General features: G+C 35.8%; 1 protein-coding gene across 4 annotated transcripts; it reads right to left on the bottom strand.

Moving 5' to 3' along the window:
- Positions 1 to 255: 255 nt before the first annotated feature.
- On the bottom strand, positions 256 to 13,011 carry LOC140961467 (nuclear pore complex protein NUP214-like). 4 transcript variants are annotated; one of them, XM_073420004.1, is made up of 15 exons: positions 12,735 to 13,011; positions 12,414 to 12,622; positions 10,075 to 10,243; positions 9,533 to 9,685; positions 7,940 to 8,064; positions 6,873 to 6,985; positions 5,614 to 5,750; positions 4,985 to 5,147; positions 4,543 to 4,890; positions 4,146 to 4,503; positions 3,686 to 3,838; positions 3,093 to 3,150; positions 2,054 to 2,187; positions 1,834 to 1,958; positions 256 to 1,306 (listed from the first exon to the last, which is right to left on the bottom strand). In XM_073420004.1, the coding sequence occupies exons 1-15, from the start codon at positions 12,949 to 12,951 to the stop codon at positions 865 to 867; spliced, it is 2,904 nt and encodes a 967-aa protein (XP_073276105.1). In that variant the 5' UTR covers positions 12,952 to 13,011; the 3' UTR covers positions 256 to 864. The 4 variants fall into 4 exon arrangements, with proteins under 4 accessions (XP_073276105.1, XP_073276104.1, XP_073276106.1 ...); XM_073420003.1 differs by having other exon boundaries at positions 257 to 1,306; positions 4,146 to 4,890; positions 12,735 to 13,010; XM_073420005.1 differs by having other exon boundaries at positions 988 to 1,319; positions 4,146 to 4,890.
- Positions 13,012 to 13,831: the final 820 nt, after the last annotated feature.

Here is a 13,831-nt window from a genome sequence, read left to right as displayed (position 1 = left end):
GGGCATGATTGACATTGACGGAGAGTGTGGATATCAGAATTTAAAATAAGCAATGTTTTCAGAACCGGACCGACCGGCTCGACCGATTTGACAGGGAACCGGTCACAGATCTGCTCCGAACACCCTATAAACTGTTTTAGCGGTCAAACCGGCCGAACTGGCTATGAACCGGAAAACCGGTTGAACCAGNCGGTTATTATGAATATGATTTGATTTCAATTCAATATACATGTTTTCTCTCATAAATCACATCCAGTATTCCATTTCTTCCTTTCGGCCAGTGGGAATTGAATGTTGAAACATGTTTTTGCAACTTAACTTATGATAAGAGCAAAGTTCCATACATTATTCAAGCGCAAGAATCTGTTAATCTAAGACAAGATCAAGTGAAGCTGTTGAAAGGATTTATCAGCACACCAATATATCAAACTCATGGGTATTTCATGCATTTGGGCAAGCATAGTACGGTGCTCAAGTTTTATTTGTAAGGGTGAAAAAATGCACATCCAACTCGTTCAACCATTTGATTAATACATGTACTTAAGCAGGGAAGATATTGGATCCACAAACCAATTATAATACATATCAATTTCACCATATAAGATAAGTACTCCTTCAAAAAATCCAAAGAATGGCCACTAAACACTACAAAACCACACAATTTCCCACATTTCCCAGAGTAACACAGGTTTGTACCTAAGACTTTTGATGGGGAGAAAGTGATGAAGTATTCAAAGACACATAAGTCGTTACAATTGTTTTATTAAAAATATTATCCAAAAAAATCATTATTCACAACAGGTACACTAGAAATTGAACGAATATGACGTGTTAGAAACAAAGAAAAATGAAACAGATGGGCGACTATAATAAAATATATATAATGTACTGGCGCTTATGAGTGATGGCCAACTCATTAAGATTAAAAAACCAAGAGAGAAGAAAGCAAAGAAACAATACCCGATCCAGTGAATTTTGATGCCGCCGTGCAGTTTCTGGTTCATAACACTGGGGACTAGCTTGGTTTCTTACAGACTGTGTTATAGAAGCAATTGAACCTGAAACGGTGAACTGTTCGCGGTGGGACTGAGTATAAAAGGTCCTGTTCCCATCTGGAGATCTGCAAGAGTCACTGTTATAGGAGAGGCCAACAGACTCGAAGAGCTTTTTCTTAACATCATTTTCCTTTCCACTCGTTTCAATACTCAGAACAGCCATCTGTTCCGATAGACATCCCGAAAGATGCTCGGCAGCTGCTAATTGTGCATTCACTGTGTGGCGCAAACTTTGCAAGGACTGAATTTGCCTGCAAGGAAACACTTAAATATGTTTCGAAATGAAGCCTTCAGTCACATGAATAACATACGTCACTAATAACTAACAAAGTGCTAGGTTGCAAATTTTAGGAGTTGCATACAAGTTCCGTAACAATTTTTAACAAAGGAAAGAATTTAATTCGGATGGATAAAACACAAAGAAGGAAATTACCATAACAACCCTTTAGGTGAGGTCTTCATATTAAAACACCTTTCCAAATGGGAAATTACTATAATTCACATAAATTATAAAATGTTAACTGTTGTCCTGAAATGATATTTGTAATCACTACTTAATTTCAAAAGCAGAAGGGTCTGCATCATATACTCTCCTCATGAGATCAAAAGTGATTTATGCTGTTCACAAAGTCATCAAGGTGATGATTACTTAAATGTAGAATGTAGCCTGCTATCACTTCATGGTTTGTTGATCAAATAAAAATACATTATTTCACCAATCAGTTAGCAGCGAATGACGTACAACAGATGCTTAAGACAAAGACATGATATGCAATACCTTGAATGCCCATACCCACTCTCTGAAGCTCTCGAATTTCTTAGCAGTGCTCCATTTCCACCAAACTTATTGAACTCCAAAGAATTAAAATGCCTTTCTAATTCAATCAGCTGATTTGTCAACTCCTGAATTTTTTGGGTTAACGTGGCGTTACAGTATAAGCATTAATAAATAAAATAAGGAAAACAAACAGTAATGAAGATGGCAAACAGGTATACACCTGGTTTAGATCTAAAACATGTCTTCGCTTCAGTTCCAGTTCAGAACTCAGGTTTTGACGATTCCAAAGCTCCCAATATCTGCTATCTGCATCTTGCTTGAAGATCCCTTCCAAATATACTTTCCTTACCAAAACTGAAACGATGCCACAAAATTCAGCACTTCTAGACAAGATAACTTACATGTTCAAGGAAAAAAGAAAGATAAAATTTTTAATAGCATTAGATACTATAACAGAGTGTTTTGACGACTTTACTGCCGATATTTACTACAAAGATATCAAAACACAGAACATGGTAAGGCATGACTTCAAATATCAGAAATAACTATGACATGGTACAGATACACCAATGAGGAGCCCTTATGGCCTCATCACATATCCTGCTCTCTGAGTACATCCTCTTCATTTTCTTCACCTACATGAACATATAGACCTTAAAAACAAAAGTTACCCAACAGTAACTGGAATTTTAACCCAGAACAGAAACACCAATTTAGGATCCTAAATTTCTACTAATGGGAGTCAATCTAGTTCAGTACTTCCACGTTTGACACCATCACCACCCAAGAAGCTGCACCACAATAAATAAATTGAAAAGGATAATAAATAAGATGGAAGATGGTTAATCAAATCTCTGGAGCTGATGATCTAAAATATATCAACCCGATTCACCATGCACAAGACTATAAGTAACAAGATGCTTTTCTGTTTTTTACAAAAACAAATCAAACTCAACAGTGTGAAGCCATCTAGATGGATAATTTCTCTGCTTTAATATTTTCTAAATTAAATGGTCATCCTAGTTGAAACCTTAATCGTATTTCCACAAATAATAGTGTTCAACTAGCTAGGCCTAGAAGGGGTTCACCATTCACTCCCCTTCCCGTTCCTTTTCTCTAGTCACATTCTTGCTTCTGAGTTTCCCCTCATTACCAACACATAAAGATGATGAAATCATAAACAATATTTTGTTCATACAAAGCCACTATTCAGAAATATTTATATGGCATCAAGGTACCAGCAAAAGATAGGAACAGACCTTGTGCTGTTTTATCAAGTAGAAGTTGAACTTCCCTTGATTTGTCATCCATTAATCCCTACATTATCAAGAAATATAATATTACAAAATTTGTATAGTATTTAATCCGACAAAACAAAGTTAGTATCAGTAAACCAATTCAATTGGCTGATATCATTATGTTGTTCATTGACCACTATATAATACACCAGAAGCCAATATATTTCCCCCACTGACAAGATAAGAGAGCAGAGTAAAATGTTTTTGTTAACGTCACATAATGGTAAAACTACATCTCAGAAAACTGTACTCGGATAGGAGCTAACTGCTTCTTGGATGTTCAGAAGGTAAGAATAATAAACTGATAGTTTGTAAAGTGCCAACTGCCAACTACATGAATGTCCCTTTTGCTTCAAGCATTTAGTATCAAAGATGATTGAGTTCAACTTTTCTAAAAAATTAAAGAATCGAGAAATTATTTTGTTTGAACCAAGAGTACATAATACATCTACTTATAATGCTTAGTTGTCGATGGGATGAATCAACAAATTGCTGATTGATCTATATTTATAACAAAGAAAATGAAGGTTTGATTACATGAAAGTAGAACTAACCCCCCACATTCGGCATCTGCTGGAAAGAGCCCACATGGTGTCCTCCAATTCTCTCACCAGTTTTTTTTTAGAGTTTATAGATGCATCAGTGAAACCACCTTTTCCTTCAATACCTTGAAGAAGGATATCCAATTTTTTGGCCATTCCTTCAACCTGAAGAATACAATAACTTGTGAAAATCATATCACACAAACTTAATAATATTTTCACAAACTAAAAAAAGAATGTAACTCGAACGTCTTTCATCGAAATGACAATAGTGAATGTCAAGGCACAAAGCATTTAAGTAAATGTAACCAAAATACCAAAAGCTGATGAAACAACCAACATAACAGACTCATAGGTAAAAGCCTTGATGGGTGGGGATGTGACAAGGCAGATTGTGCTAGAAACAGACAAATGAAAAAAAAAAAAAACGACAGAAGTATGGTGAAAATCTCCATCATGATGAACACATTACATTTCCAAACTGCTGTTTTGATGAATTTTGCATGGAGTTTGGCAACCCAGTAACAAACGGAGATGGAAAAGTGTCCTTATAGTTCTCAGATTTACGAGATTTTCCAGGAACAACGGCCTCAGCCAAAGGTTCTTGTGACACGGTATATGTTGGTAGTGAGTGTATGTTTCCAAATCTGTTTGATGCTCTCAGTCCAAAAGCAGTGAATTCCGCAGAAGGTTCAGCTTTTTTACTTATATCTGAAGATTCTCGAAGTACAGCTCCAGTTCCAGCAGATTGTGAAGAGCATTTATCAGAATCATCAACTTCATTAAAAGGGGCAGAGTAAAACCTCCCAGCAGAAGTTTTTGGAGTATTGATTCTACCATTTGACCAGGTTAGAGACTGGATGGAAAAATTTCCCACAGCTTTTGCAGATGATTTGGCATCCTGTATTGATAGAGTTTCTACATTGCTATCCTGGTTTGATATTTCCGACTGAAGTCTTGTTGGCTCAGCCAGTTGCAATGTATATGAGTTTACAGCAGATTTCAGTTCAATGTTCTCATTGACAGAAGCCTCAGCATCTGCTTTTACCTTTTCATTTTGGCCCAGCATAGGAAAATCAGATTTTGAAGAGATTTGATCCCCACTCTCCTCTTCACCTCCGAAAGAAATCTGAGCCAACTCATGCTTCAATGATACCTGTGAAGTATTGTCCTCTTCAGAAGTAGCACCATTGGGTGATGACAAAGCATCTGCAGCGCTAGAGGAACATAGTAAGATTTTTACATGTAGCTTCCCAAGAGCGCCACTAGGAAAAGCTACCAAAAAGATGTAAACCAAAGGCAAAAAATTACCTAGCAAAATGGAAAACTGAAATCTTTCCGTCGATGGTTAGGCATATAACAACACAAGAAGGTGAAACCTCTGTATCTTCATCCCCCAGTGTGAGTTTGGCATTCTCATCCTGGGAAACCTTGTCAACAGCGATTCCTAAAATCACATTTTCTTCACCATCACCTGAGACAAAACAGTTAAGAAATTATCATCTAAAAGCACACCAGTTGAAAAAGAGATGCATCTAAAAAAAACAGAGAGATGCATCTGAGATCTGTTTTATTTTGAATCCGGAAATATTGGTACTTTACAGCTTGATAGTACATATCCATATGGTTTCCCATATATTTTTTAATCTGTTAAACACTAGCTTCCTTTTGACCACTTCCCCACACGACAACACCATTTCTAAGTGAAAAGTAATAAACTTGACTGATCCTCAAATAACCATGATAAGTTTAATCAATTTTCATGGAATAAAAATAACCATGCATAAATAACTCGCATTCAGATGAAAAGAGAATGGCAAAGTTTCATAATTCCAGAATATTAGAGACATGCAAACGAACCCACAAACAACCGTGTTAATGCACATCAATAAAATCTTTATCCATAAAATCTTTCTTTTCTTCGTTTCGAATTTCAGTACCTTGAGAATCAATATACAGAATCCAAGCATCATTAAGAATTTCAATAACTGCAGCTTCATTCTTCCTGCTGTCCAGCGACCAACAAAGCAATCCAACTTGTCGGGATAGATTCCTATTAGCAATAAATGCAAGGCCGCTGAAACCAAAAGAAAGCAACAGCTATAACATTGATATATGCAGTCTTCAAAAGCATAAAATGTTTAACTAAAGAGCATATTGGATCATTTAAACGGTTACTGCATATATATGCGATGTGAATTTCTGAAGGTTCATTTATGTGGACATCATAGCATCACATTTTCATCTTTTTCTCCCAAAAAGTTTCATCCCTACTTTGTCGGCAATAACCATAACTTACAGAGACGTAAACTTTATTGAGCCAGGAAAGATGCACAACCTCAATAATATGAAAACTCATAATTGTTCTAAGTAGCAAAATCGGATATAGCTCACTGTGATGAGAGAGAGCAAATGCATACTCAGACAAAATTTCTATATTCCTGGTCCAAGATCAGGAACTTTTTCCAACCAAATTCCAAAGGTACCTTTTGTTAAAATAGACCAATCTAGAAATCAAGCACAAATTTGGAACCAGACCAGCAGGTGAAGTTGACAGATTTGAGATAAATTTGGCAGACCGATTAGATCGAAATTTCGAGAACCAAAGGGAGATAGGGCGGAAAGGAGCAAAGAACCCAGAACAAGAACTAACGAGAAAACTGAATGCTACTGTTGGATCATGACAACAATGAATAGAAGTCCTATTCAAAAGTGATTAGTTCAACGTCAACCTTTCAAGACAAAAAAAGAACCGTGGACATCTCAAAACAAAATATGGGGCAATACTTTCTCGTTACAACTATTTTTTTATGCCCCATTTATATGCATTAAATTGAGCCAATTGATTGACATCTCTAAAGGTTTGGTCAAAACACCCCTATTTGTTTTAATATCAAGCTATCCATTTTAATAAAAAAAAGTTAAAAAAAACCCTAAGGTTGGGTGAAATAACAGGAAAGTTAGTAATTTTGAAAACACTGGATAGCCCTGTGTTTAGGCTCAACACCAATTATATACAACACAAAATGGCCGTCACAAAACATATTTGTTTTCTAAATATTATAGCAAATTTATCTTATGACGAAATTCATTCGATTTGCGGGTGAACAAACTCAATACATATGATAGCAAAATATTAGTGTGACTGAAATATCAAAAGCTCTGTAAAGCAAGTAAATAAATTAACTAGTTCACGTACTAAAGATCTAGATAACTGAGAAAGAGGTGTGGTCCATTTCGGGCGAGCACAACATCAGTACAAAAATCCAAGAAAACATTGTTGAAGGATAACACAATTGCCTTTGAACCTGCCTGAAAGGAAAAAAAAACAAACAAAGAATAATCAAATCAGTTAATTAGCAAGAAATATGGTAACTCTGGCACAAATGTTATGATCAATTAAATTATTACATATAATCGAGCTACTTCGGAAAAATACAAAGTACTTTGGAACATTTAACAAAAAGAAAATCATTGTCCTTTCAAAGCTTGTTGGCAGAGCTTATGAGCCATTTACAAATTTCATTAGATAATTTATGAACTTGTAAGATATGTACGAGTGTTGTTAAAAAAAATGGAAAAATATTATAATGTTCCAAAATAAGCTATTAAAACCGTTATGTGCCCATACCATAACTCAAAACCTAATGCTTTCCTAAATTTGATTAATAGGGTTCCTTCTTCCTCTAGCAAATTAACCATGTCTCTCAAAATATATAAATATGAGCATGATCAATTCGACGGCTGACCCCAGTGATTTTGAGGAAGTTGAAATCGATCACATAAAGAAATTTGTAACCAAAACTAATTTGGCTTGGGATTATGACCTGGAAAGGCCACAACTGTGGATCCATCATTTCTACCAATCTGAAAAGAAAGGGCATAGACTATTGCTTGAAAACTTGTAACATGCAAAAAAGGACAAGAAAGTGGGCCATGACAGAGACTGATGTAAGTCAAGAACTCAAGATGCATAAAGGAAAATGCTAAACTATCCGACAGTAATAGGTAATTTCATTTGAAAGCTAGGAGACAACTGCACTTCTACATCAATTACCAATAACTGCTTCGGTGCAATAACAACTACAATCATCAGAAGCAATGAAGAGTCAAAAATCTATGACTAGTTCATTAAGAATTCATTAGGCTTCAAGGCGAATTGAAAAATGGTGTAGAAGCAATTGAATATCAGTAGTAGCATAGAAGGTACTGATAGCATAGAAGGTTTTCAAATATAATCTGAATATACGGAATTAAATTACTAACGTTAGTGATTCTTCCTTCCTTGCTTGTGATGACTTGGACTATGTAATTTTGCTCCTCTCCGTCATCATTTAACTCAAAGCATCCAACAGCTATACAGTCTGGACGAATCCATCGCACAGAGTCCACTAACCCACAAATTTGAGATTTAGAAAAAATTATTGTCAAAAAAGAAACATTAAAAAAGGACAGATCCAAGTTGAGAGAGAGATCAGTCTTTTAAAGCTTTTTTTAGTAAAGTTTATCTTTGATAGAAAAGAAGAACACTCTTTTGGAGTGGGGAGGGGGAAGGGTTTCCTTTTTTTTTTTATATAATCCATAATCCTGCATAGAAAAGTATATCAGCCCAAGTCCTGAGATTCCAGCATAGTTCAAAAAACTCATGCATATAAATGGAAAGAAACTTGTAAAAACAGGATGGGAGAATACGTTAAGACTTCAAGTTAGGTTTCGACTTTACAGCCTATAGATCCGTACAACTATAACAGAAGTCAACAAACACAAGTGAGCAATTGACCATTCAATCATTTCTAGTGCAAACAGAAACAACTCCATAATCTATAACACTATCAGGCATAACCAACAGAAGCCAGAAAAATGCTGTCCACGGAGAGAAAACTAAATCACCTTTACACTGCAAAACAAACTTACTTATTTTTTGAAAGGTGAAACTTGTACTTCGACTCTTTGTTTTTGGAACATCAACTTGTAGAATGGACATAACTCGGGAAGAAAACAATCAAATGCCAAGGCAAAACGTCAAATATACTTATTTGACAAGGCTACTGCATGAGTTGTATTCTTTATCCACAGAACAAACAGATGGAAAGATTTGACACATATTTTACTTTATTCCTAGTCTCCTCGTCGATTATCTTATACCAGATCTTGCTTACTAACAGAAATACTTTAAAGCCCAACAACATCACTTTATTGAAGTCTTACAAGATAGCCAACAATGAATCCTTTTGATTAATTTATAAAATAATAGCAGCTTCAATGAATCCGATCTGCCAAAAAAACTAACGAGCAAGAAAAAAATTGTGATGATATTATCTTCCAGAGTTTACACCGAAAAATTATACTGTCTAGCTCTTTCTCCCGGCATGGTGGTTACTTTAAGCAGTCTGTGCCCTGCACTCAACATACTCTTGTGACAGCAACGAGAACAACAACCAAGATCCATCGACTTGGGCAAATAAACATACTTTAGGTCGCCAAAATTAAGCATGTTGGAGCAAACGAAAAACCTCTACTTTTGCAAACCTTTAAGTTAACAATAGCATAGCCTTTCAACTTAGTTGCTAAACATATCAACGCCATATCTAAAATTTCAGGCAAAGCAATGTCAACAGATTCCAAGAAACTTCGAGAATCTGATTAGTGGGAAAATTCATGGGATCTGGTCGCAAGTTTATTAAAATTCACAACTCTAAGACTGTAATTTTGACCACAGAAAACAGTTTCCAAAACAAAGATCCAGGAGAGGATGCTAAATGAATAATAAATATAATTGAATTGGAAAAACTTCAGAACATTGGCAATGGCAACCAACAAATTATCAACGACTATCTATTACTGGAGAAGGAAAAATACCTTTTATGACCTGATTAACATCAGAATCGTTATCACCTATCACCGACCGAAAAGGTAGTGAAAAGCTAAATTTTTCCTTCAATTGTGATGACAAAATGCTGATATTATTCTTCCTTGCCACAGCAACAAAATTGCCGTTAACACTCCAATCAACTATGCCAAAAAAGATCAGTAAGTAATAGAATATGATCCTGAACCAAATATGTGCTAAGGTTTTTGCTACACACAAGAAGTTCAATAAGTTCTATGACTACACAATGATAATAGAAATAGTCTCATTGTTCTCAGTGAAAGAAAATTAATTTCAAAATTCAAGCGAACCAAGATATTTTCCAGGATTGCATGAACAAAAGCTTTTTTTGTATCATAAACTCTCTCTTCAGTGGTACGACAAATAATCTAGAGAGGAGATATTAGGACGTACAAGATTCCTGAAAATGATTCAGTAAAGTCGAACCACGACTTCAACTTCACGAAAGTCACCGTTTATAATATACACATCAACTTAAATAAGCCAAATAAATACAGAATAGAAAGTATACCAGAATCAACATTTTCCATCACGTGGCTAAGGGGCCCATGGCCAGATCCATAGAATAAATCTCCACGAGCTGAAAGAATTACATACACCTTTGCAACATTTCTCGCCCATCTCAAATCCTTAATACATACGGAATCATCAAGTTGAACTGAAAAGGAAGGCTTTTGCTCCTGTCTCAATGGGCATATTTATCACATGAAAGTTCAGGGAATAGAAGATTTCCCATAAGGGGAAAAAGACACAAGAGAACACTGTTTAACGTATAGTTGATTGGACGGGAACCCGTGGCATAGATAAAATTGAGGACATCTTAGGTTTCATGTGTCGAAACAAATATGGCGCAATTATAGAACTTACATTTGTAGATTTTATTAATGTGACTGAAATAAAGAGGCAGGTTCTTATACATTCCACTTGGGATGTTCCCACATTAATCAGTTACAACTTACATGTAAGGCAAGGAGGGGAGGTTGAACTTACCACTAAATAGCATGTTTAAATTGATTACAATAACTAAATATAAACATAATTTAGGGTGAGGAGAAATGCATTCTCAACAAATATGATAAGTAAAAAATTTACATTGATACCTTAACAGGTACAAAAACCCATTCTCTTAACATTCCCTCAAGTTGGAGTAGGGAAGAACATTCTTCAATCTTAGACCGATGAAAACAAAATCAAGACAAAGACCGAACAAAACAATTCAACAACAGGAAAATGAAACCAAAATAAACATATCTACGAAGATGACATCATTTGTATTTTGTACCAATAGTTTGATGGTGTCATCCAACTTTTTCAAAATACAGTCTAAACTTGATAACAAAATCATGAAATCAAACTGCAACAAGCAAAGATGTCACTAATAGAGAGGAGGAGGAACAGTCTCTACTATCTTGTTTTGAAGAAACCAAGCCAAGGAACCTAGAAAATCGAACGATAGGCTGGTCGGTTCCAAATAACTCAAGTACCTTCTCTAATGACTTTTCCCACCCAACCATTTATATTCACAAACTCGTCTATGGTAAATAAATTTTTCCTTTCCATCAAGCTTTTAAGTATTTACTGGATTTTTTTTTTGCACACTAAATTAACCCTCAGGATGTACTACAAAAGACAAAATACTAACATGAAGTTGTTACTCAAATTGGTGTGAGCCCTTTAAATATCACTATAAATCTCCAGAGCACCTTCTTATCTCTTAAAGTTTCACATGACAAAGTTTTGAGGGATTGTGGTCTTAAATCAATGGACTTGACCTAGAAAAGTAATACAACTATGGCAGATAGATACATACATGCATGCATGTTTGGAGAGGAAAAATGCAAAAACTTGTGGGAGTGTGCTATCTATCAAGCACCCGTACAATTTTCAAAAAGGGTAACGAATCTTTGAAGGAGAACACGGATGCAGTACAGGCACAATTGGGAAAAATTTTGTTAGTTGGATGGAAACCATATTAGCTCAAGACAAAGTTCAATGCATCACATGTATTAAGCAAGCATTGAATGCTCAAAACATGCATTCGATTAAAATTCGTAGATATCATTTCTTATTGGAAAAACACAACAAATAGTGCAGAACTGTAGAGGCTAACTACACCACAGGGGATAAGCTACTGTGCTTACCACACAAAACCTAGTAACAATAACTTAATTAAGAATGAGTCCAGACCACCAGCATTTCTACCAAAGCCAACGACCAAGTGTAGAGAATAGAGACCACAACGAAATTGTGGTGTACTGGTGTAAGATACTATTGAAGATTTTTAAGTTTAAAGAGTCCAGGTGGTGGCTCAGGTCTTCCAGCAGCATTTTCTTGCATCAAAAATTTTTTCAAGTTGAATTGAGTAGGTCTCTATAAGACAGCTGTGGCCTTAAGAAGAAAGCACAATTCAGTACACTTCAAAAACACGGACCCATGTCAACCCGACGCAAAACCAACAATTAATGCAACACTAACCCGCTGCTCGTGCCGAACCCAACGCCACCAAACAACAATGACGACCAAACTAGATCTTTAAGTAAGCTAGCAATCAAACGTGGAGCCATAGGAAAAATACATTTCACTTGCTTTAAATGGATTTTAGCTCGGACTACACTATAGCTCTGAAGCTTTCAATGGACCAATCCAAATTAAACATAAAGTGCTGTATTATTGTTTTAAAGTAATTTAACCAAAAACTACTAAATAATGTTTTAACAAAAATATATCATTTAAAAAAATGCTAACACACGCACTATTGTCTTCTTTCTTAACTTGTTTGTAGAATTAAAGTGAACTTTCAATACTTCTTATCAAAATATTAACAGATTTATACAAACTGAAAAACCCTACCTTATGGAGCAAAGCACTGACGGCAAAAAAGTGGGCATTGCTGCCCTCCGTTGCGGCGAGCATGGAGTCATCAGGTGAAAGCGCCAGCATGGTCACGTTTTGGACAGGAACATCCACGAGGCATAACTCCTTCAACGATTTTGCAGTTTGATTGTCTTTAATCAGCTCGGCGGATGCAATAACGTCCCTGGTCCTCGTAACATAAAACCCTGAACCCCAAAATGCCGAAAAAAAAATTTGCAATGGACATAGGATTAGAAAGTGAACGCCTTTATGCATCATGTCATATGAGCGTGAAAGTGACACGGTGAGAGAAGTTACCACACGGATGCGCGACAAAAAGGAGACGAAACTTTTCGGAGACGACCAAGGGTTGGGTGGGAAGGCTTTCGGGGTCGAATTTGAAGGTGCTGCTGCGTATGGGAACGGGTTCTCCAATTTTGGAGAAACGATAATTTCTGGAACCAACTTCCTCTCCTTCAATTTCTTCGTCCAATTGGATCAGAGGAGCACCATCAGTTGGAGGAGGAGTCGCCATGGATTCTCTGTAGTGAATGGAAAAGCTCCAAGAAGACGAAAAGAACAGCTGCTCGCATGTACCTATTAATTCATAACTTTTATTTCAATAAAAACACTCTTTGAAAATAAATAAATAACAATAATAGTAATAACTTATACCAACAAAAAAAACTTTTTTCAAACTCTAGTACGGATCAATTTTATCAGTTATATGTCAATTTTATAAAACGACCAATCTTGTGCGATGGATTTTCAACTCCGATTTATGAAAAATTATTATTTTTATGCTAAAAATATTACTTTTCACTTTAAGCATGAATCGTGTTGATCAGTATCATGAAAAATGTTCAATCTTGCAAAAAACCTAATCTAATTTATATTTTAAAAAATGTATATGGTTTGATTCTTATGATTTATTCGTACAAAAATCTTTTTGAAGTTATGTGAGGCCCAAGTAGCAACAGGCCCAGCCCATTTCCATTTAATTATATAAACCAACCCATTTGAGAAACCAGTATAGCAGATCGCTCAAATCCAGAAGTTTTTCCCCAGCCCTGCAACCTGGCGTCTTCCTTCTGTTTTCTGCTGTCTTCGCGTAGTGTCTCCAGCGGCCGGAATTATAGTGCAACAGGTTAGAAATTTTCTTCCTTCATTCTATTAGAGTCTTTCATGTCATGAATTGAAAGTTATTGAGTTCGATTGGCTTGTTTTTCCAGCATCAGTGCGTGTAATCTTTGTTTCGGTTTAGGTAAGGTTTTGACTTCGATTATTGGTTGTTTTTTGTGGATTACTTTGTAAAAGTAAAGTATTAAGCTTTTCCCCTGATTTCCAGCTCGTTTTTCAGATCGTGAACAGTGTTTCCGGCAACATTCCGACGAGCGATCTTCATGAGATTACTA

The sequence above is a fragment of the Primulina huaijiensis genome, chromosome 16, assembly GCF_012295235.1.
Source record: "Primulina huaijiensis isolate GDHJ02 chromosome 16, ASM1229523v2, whole genome shotgun sequence".
Lineage (NCBI taxonomy): Eukaryota > Viridiplantae > Streptophyta > Magnoliopsida > Lamiales > Gesneriaceae > Primulina > Primulina huaijiensis.
Note: the sequence above shows the minus strand (reverse complement) of the source record. Positions and strands in the feature narration are given on the sequence as shown.

Coding starts and splice junctions, on each gene's coding strand:
- LOC140961467 (XM_073420003.1), bottom strand. CDS start 12,951: ATGGCGACTCCTCCTCCAACTGATGGTGCTCCTCTGATCCAATTGGAC. Junction 9,686..10,074: donor GATGGAAAATGTTGATTCTG/GTATACTTTCTA, acceptor TTTTTGGCATAG/TTGATTGGAGTGTTAACGGC. Junction 4,891..4,984: donor TCAGTTTTCCATTTTGCTAG/GTAATTTTTTGC, acceptor ATGTTCCTCTAG/CGCTGCAGATGCTTTGTCAT.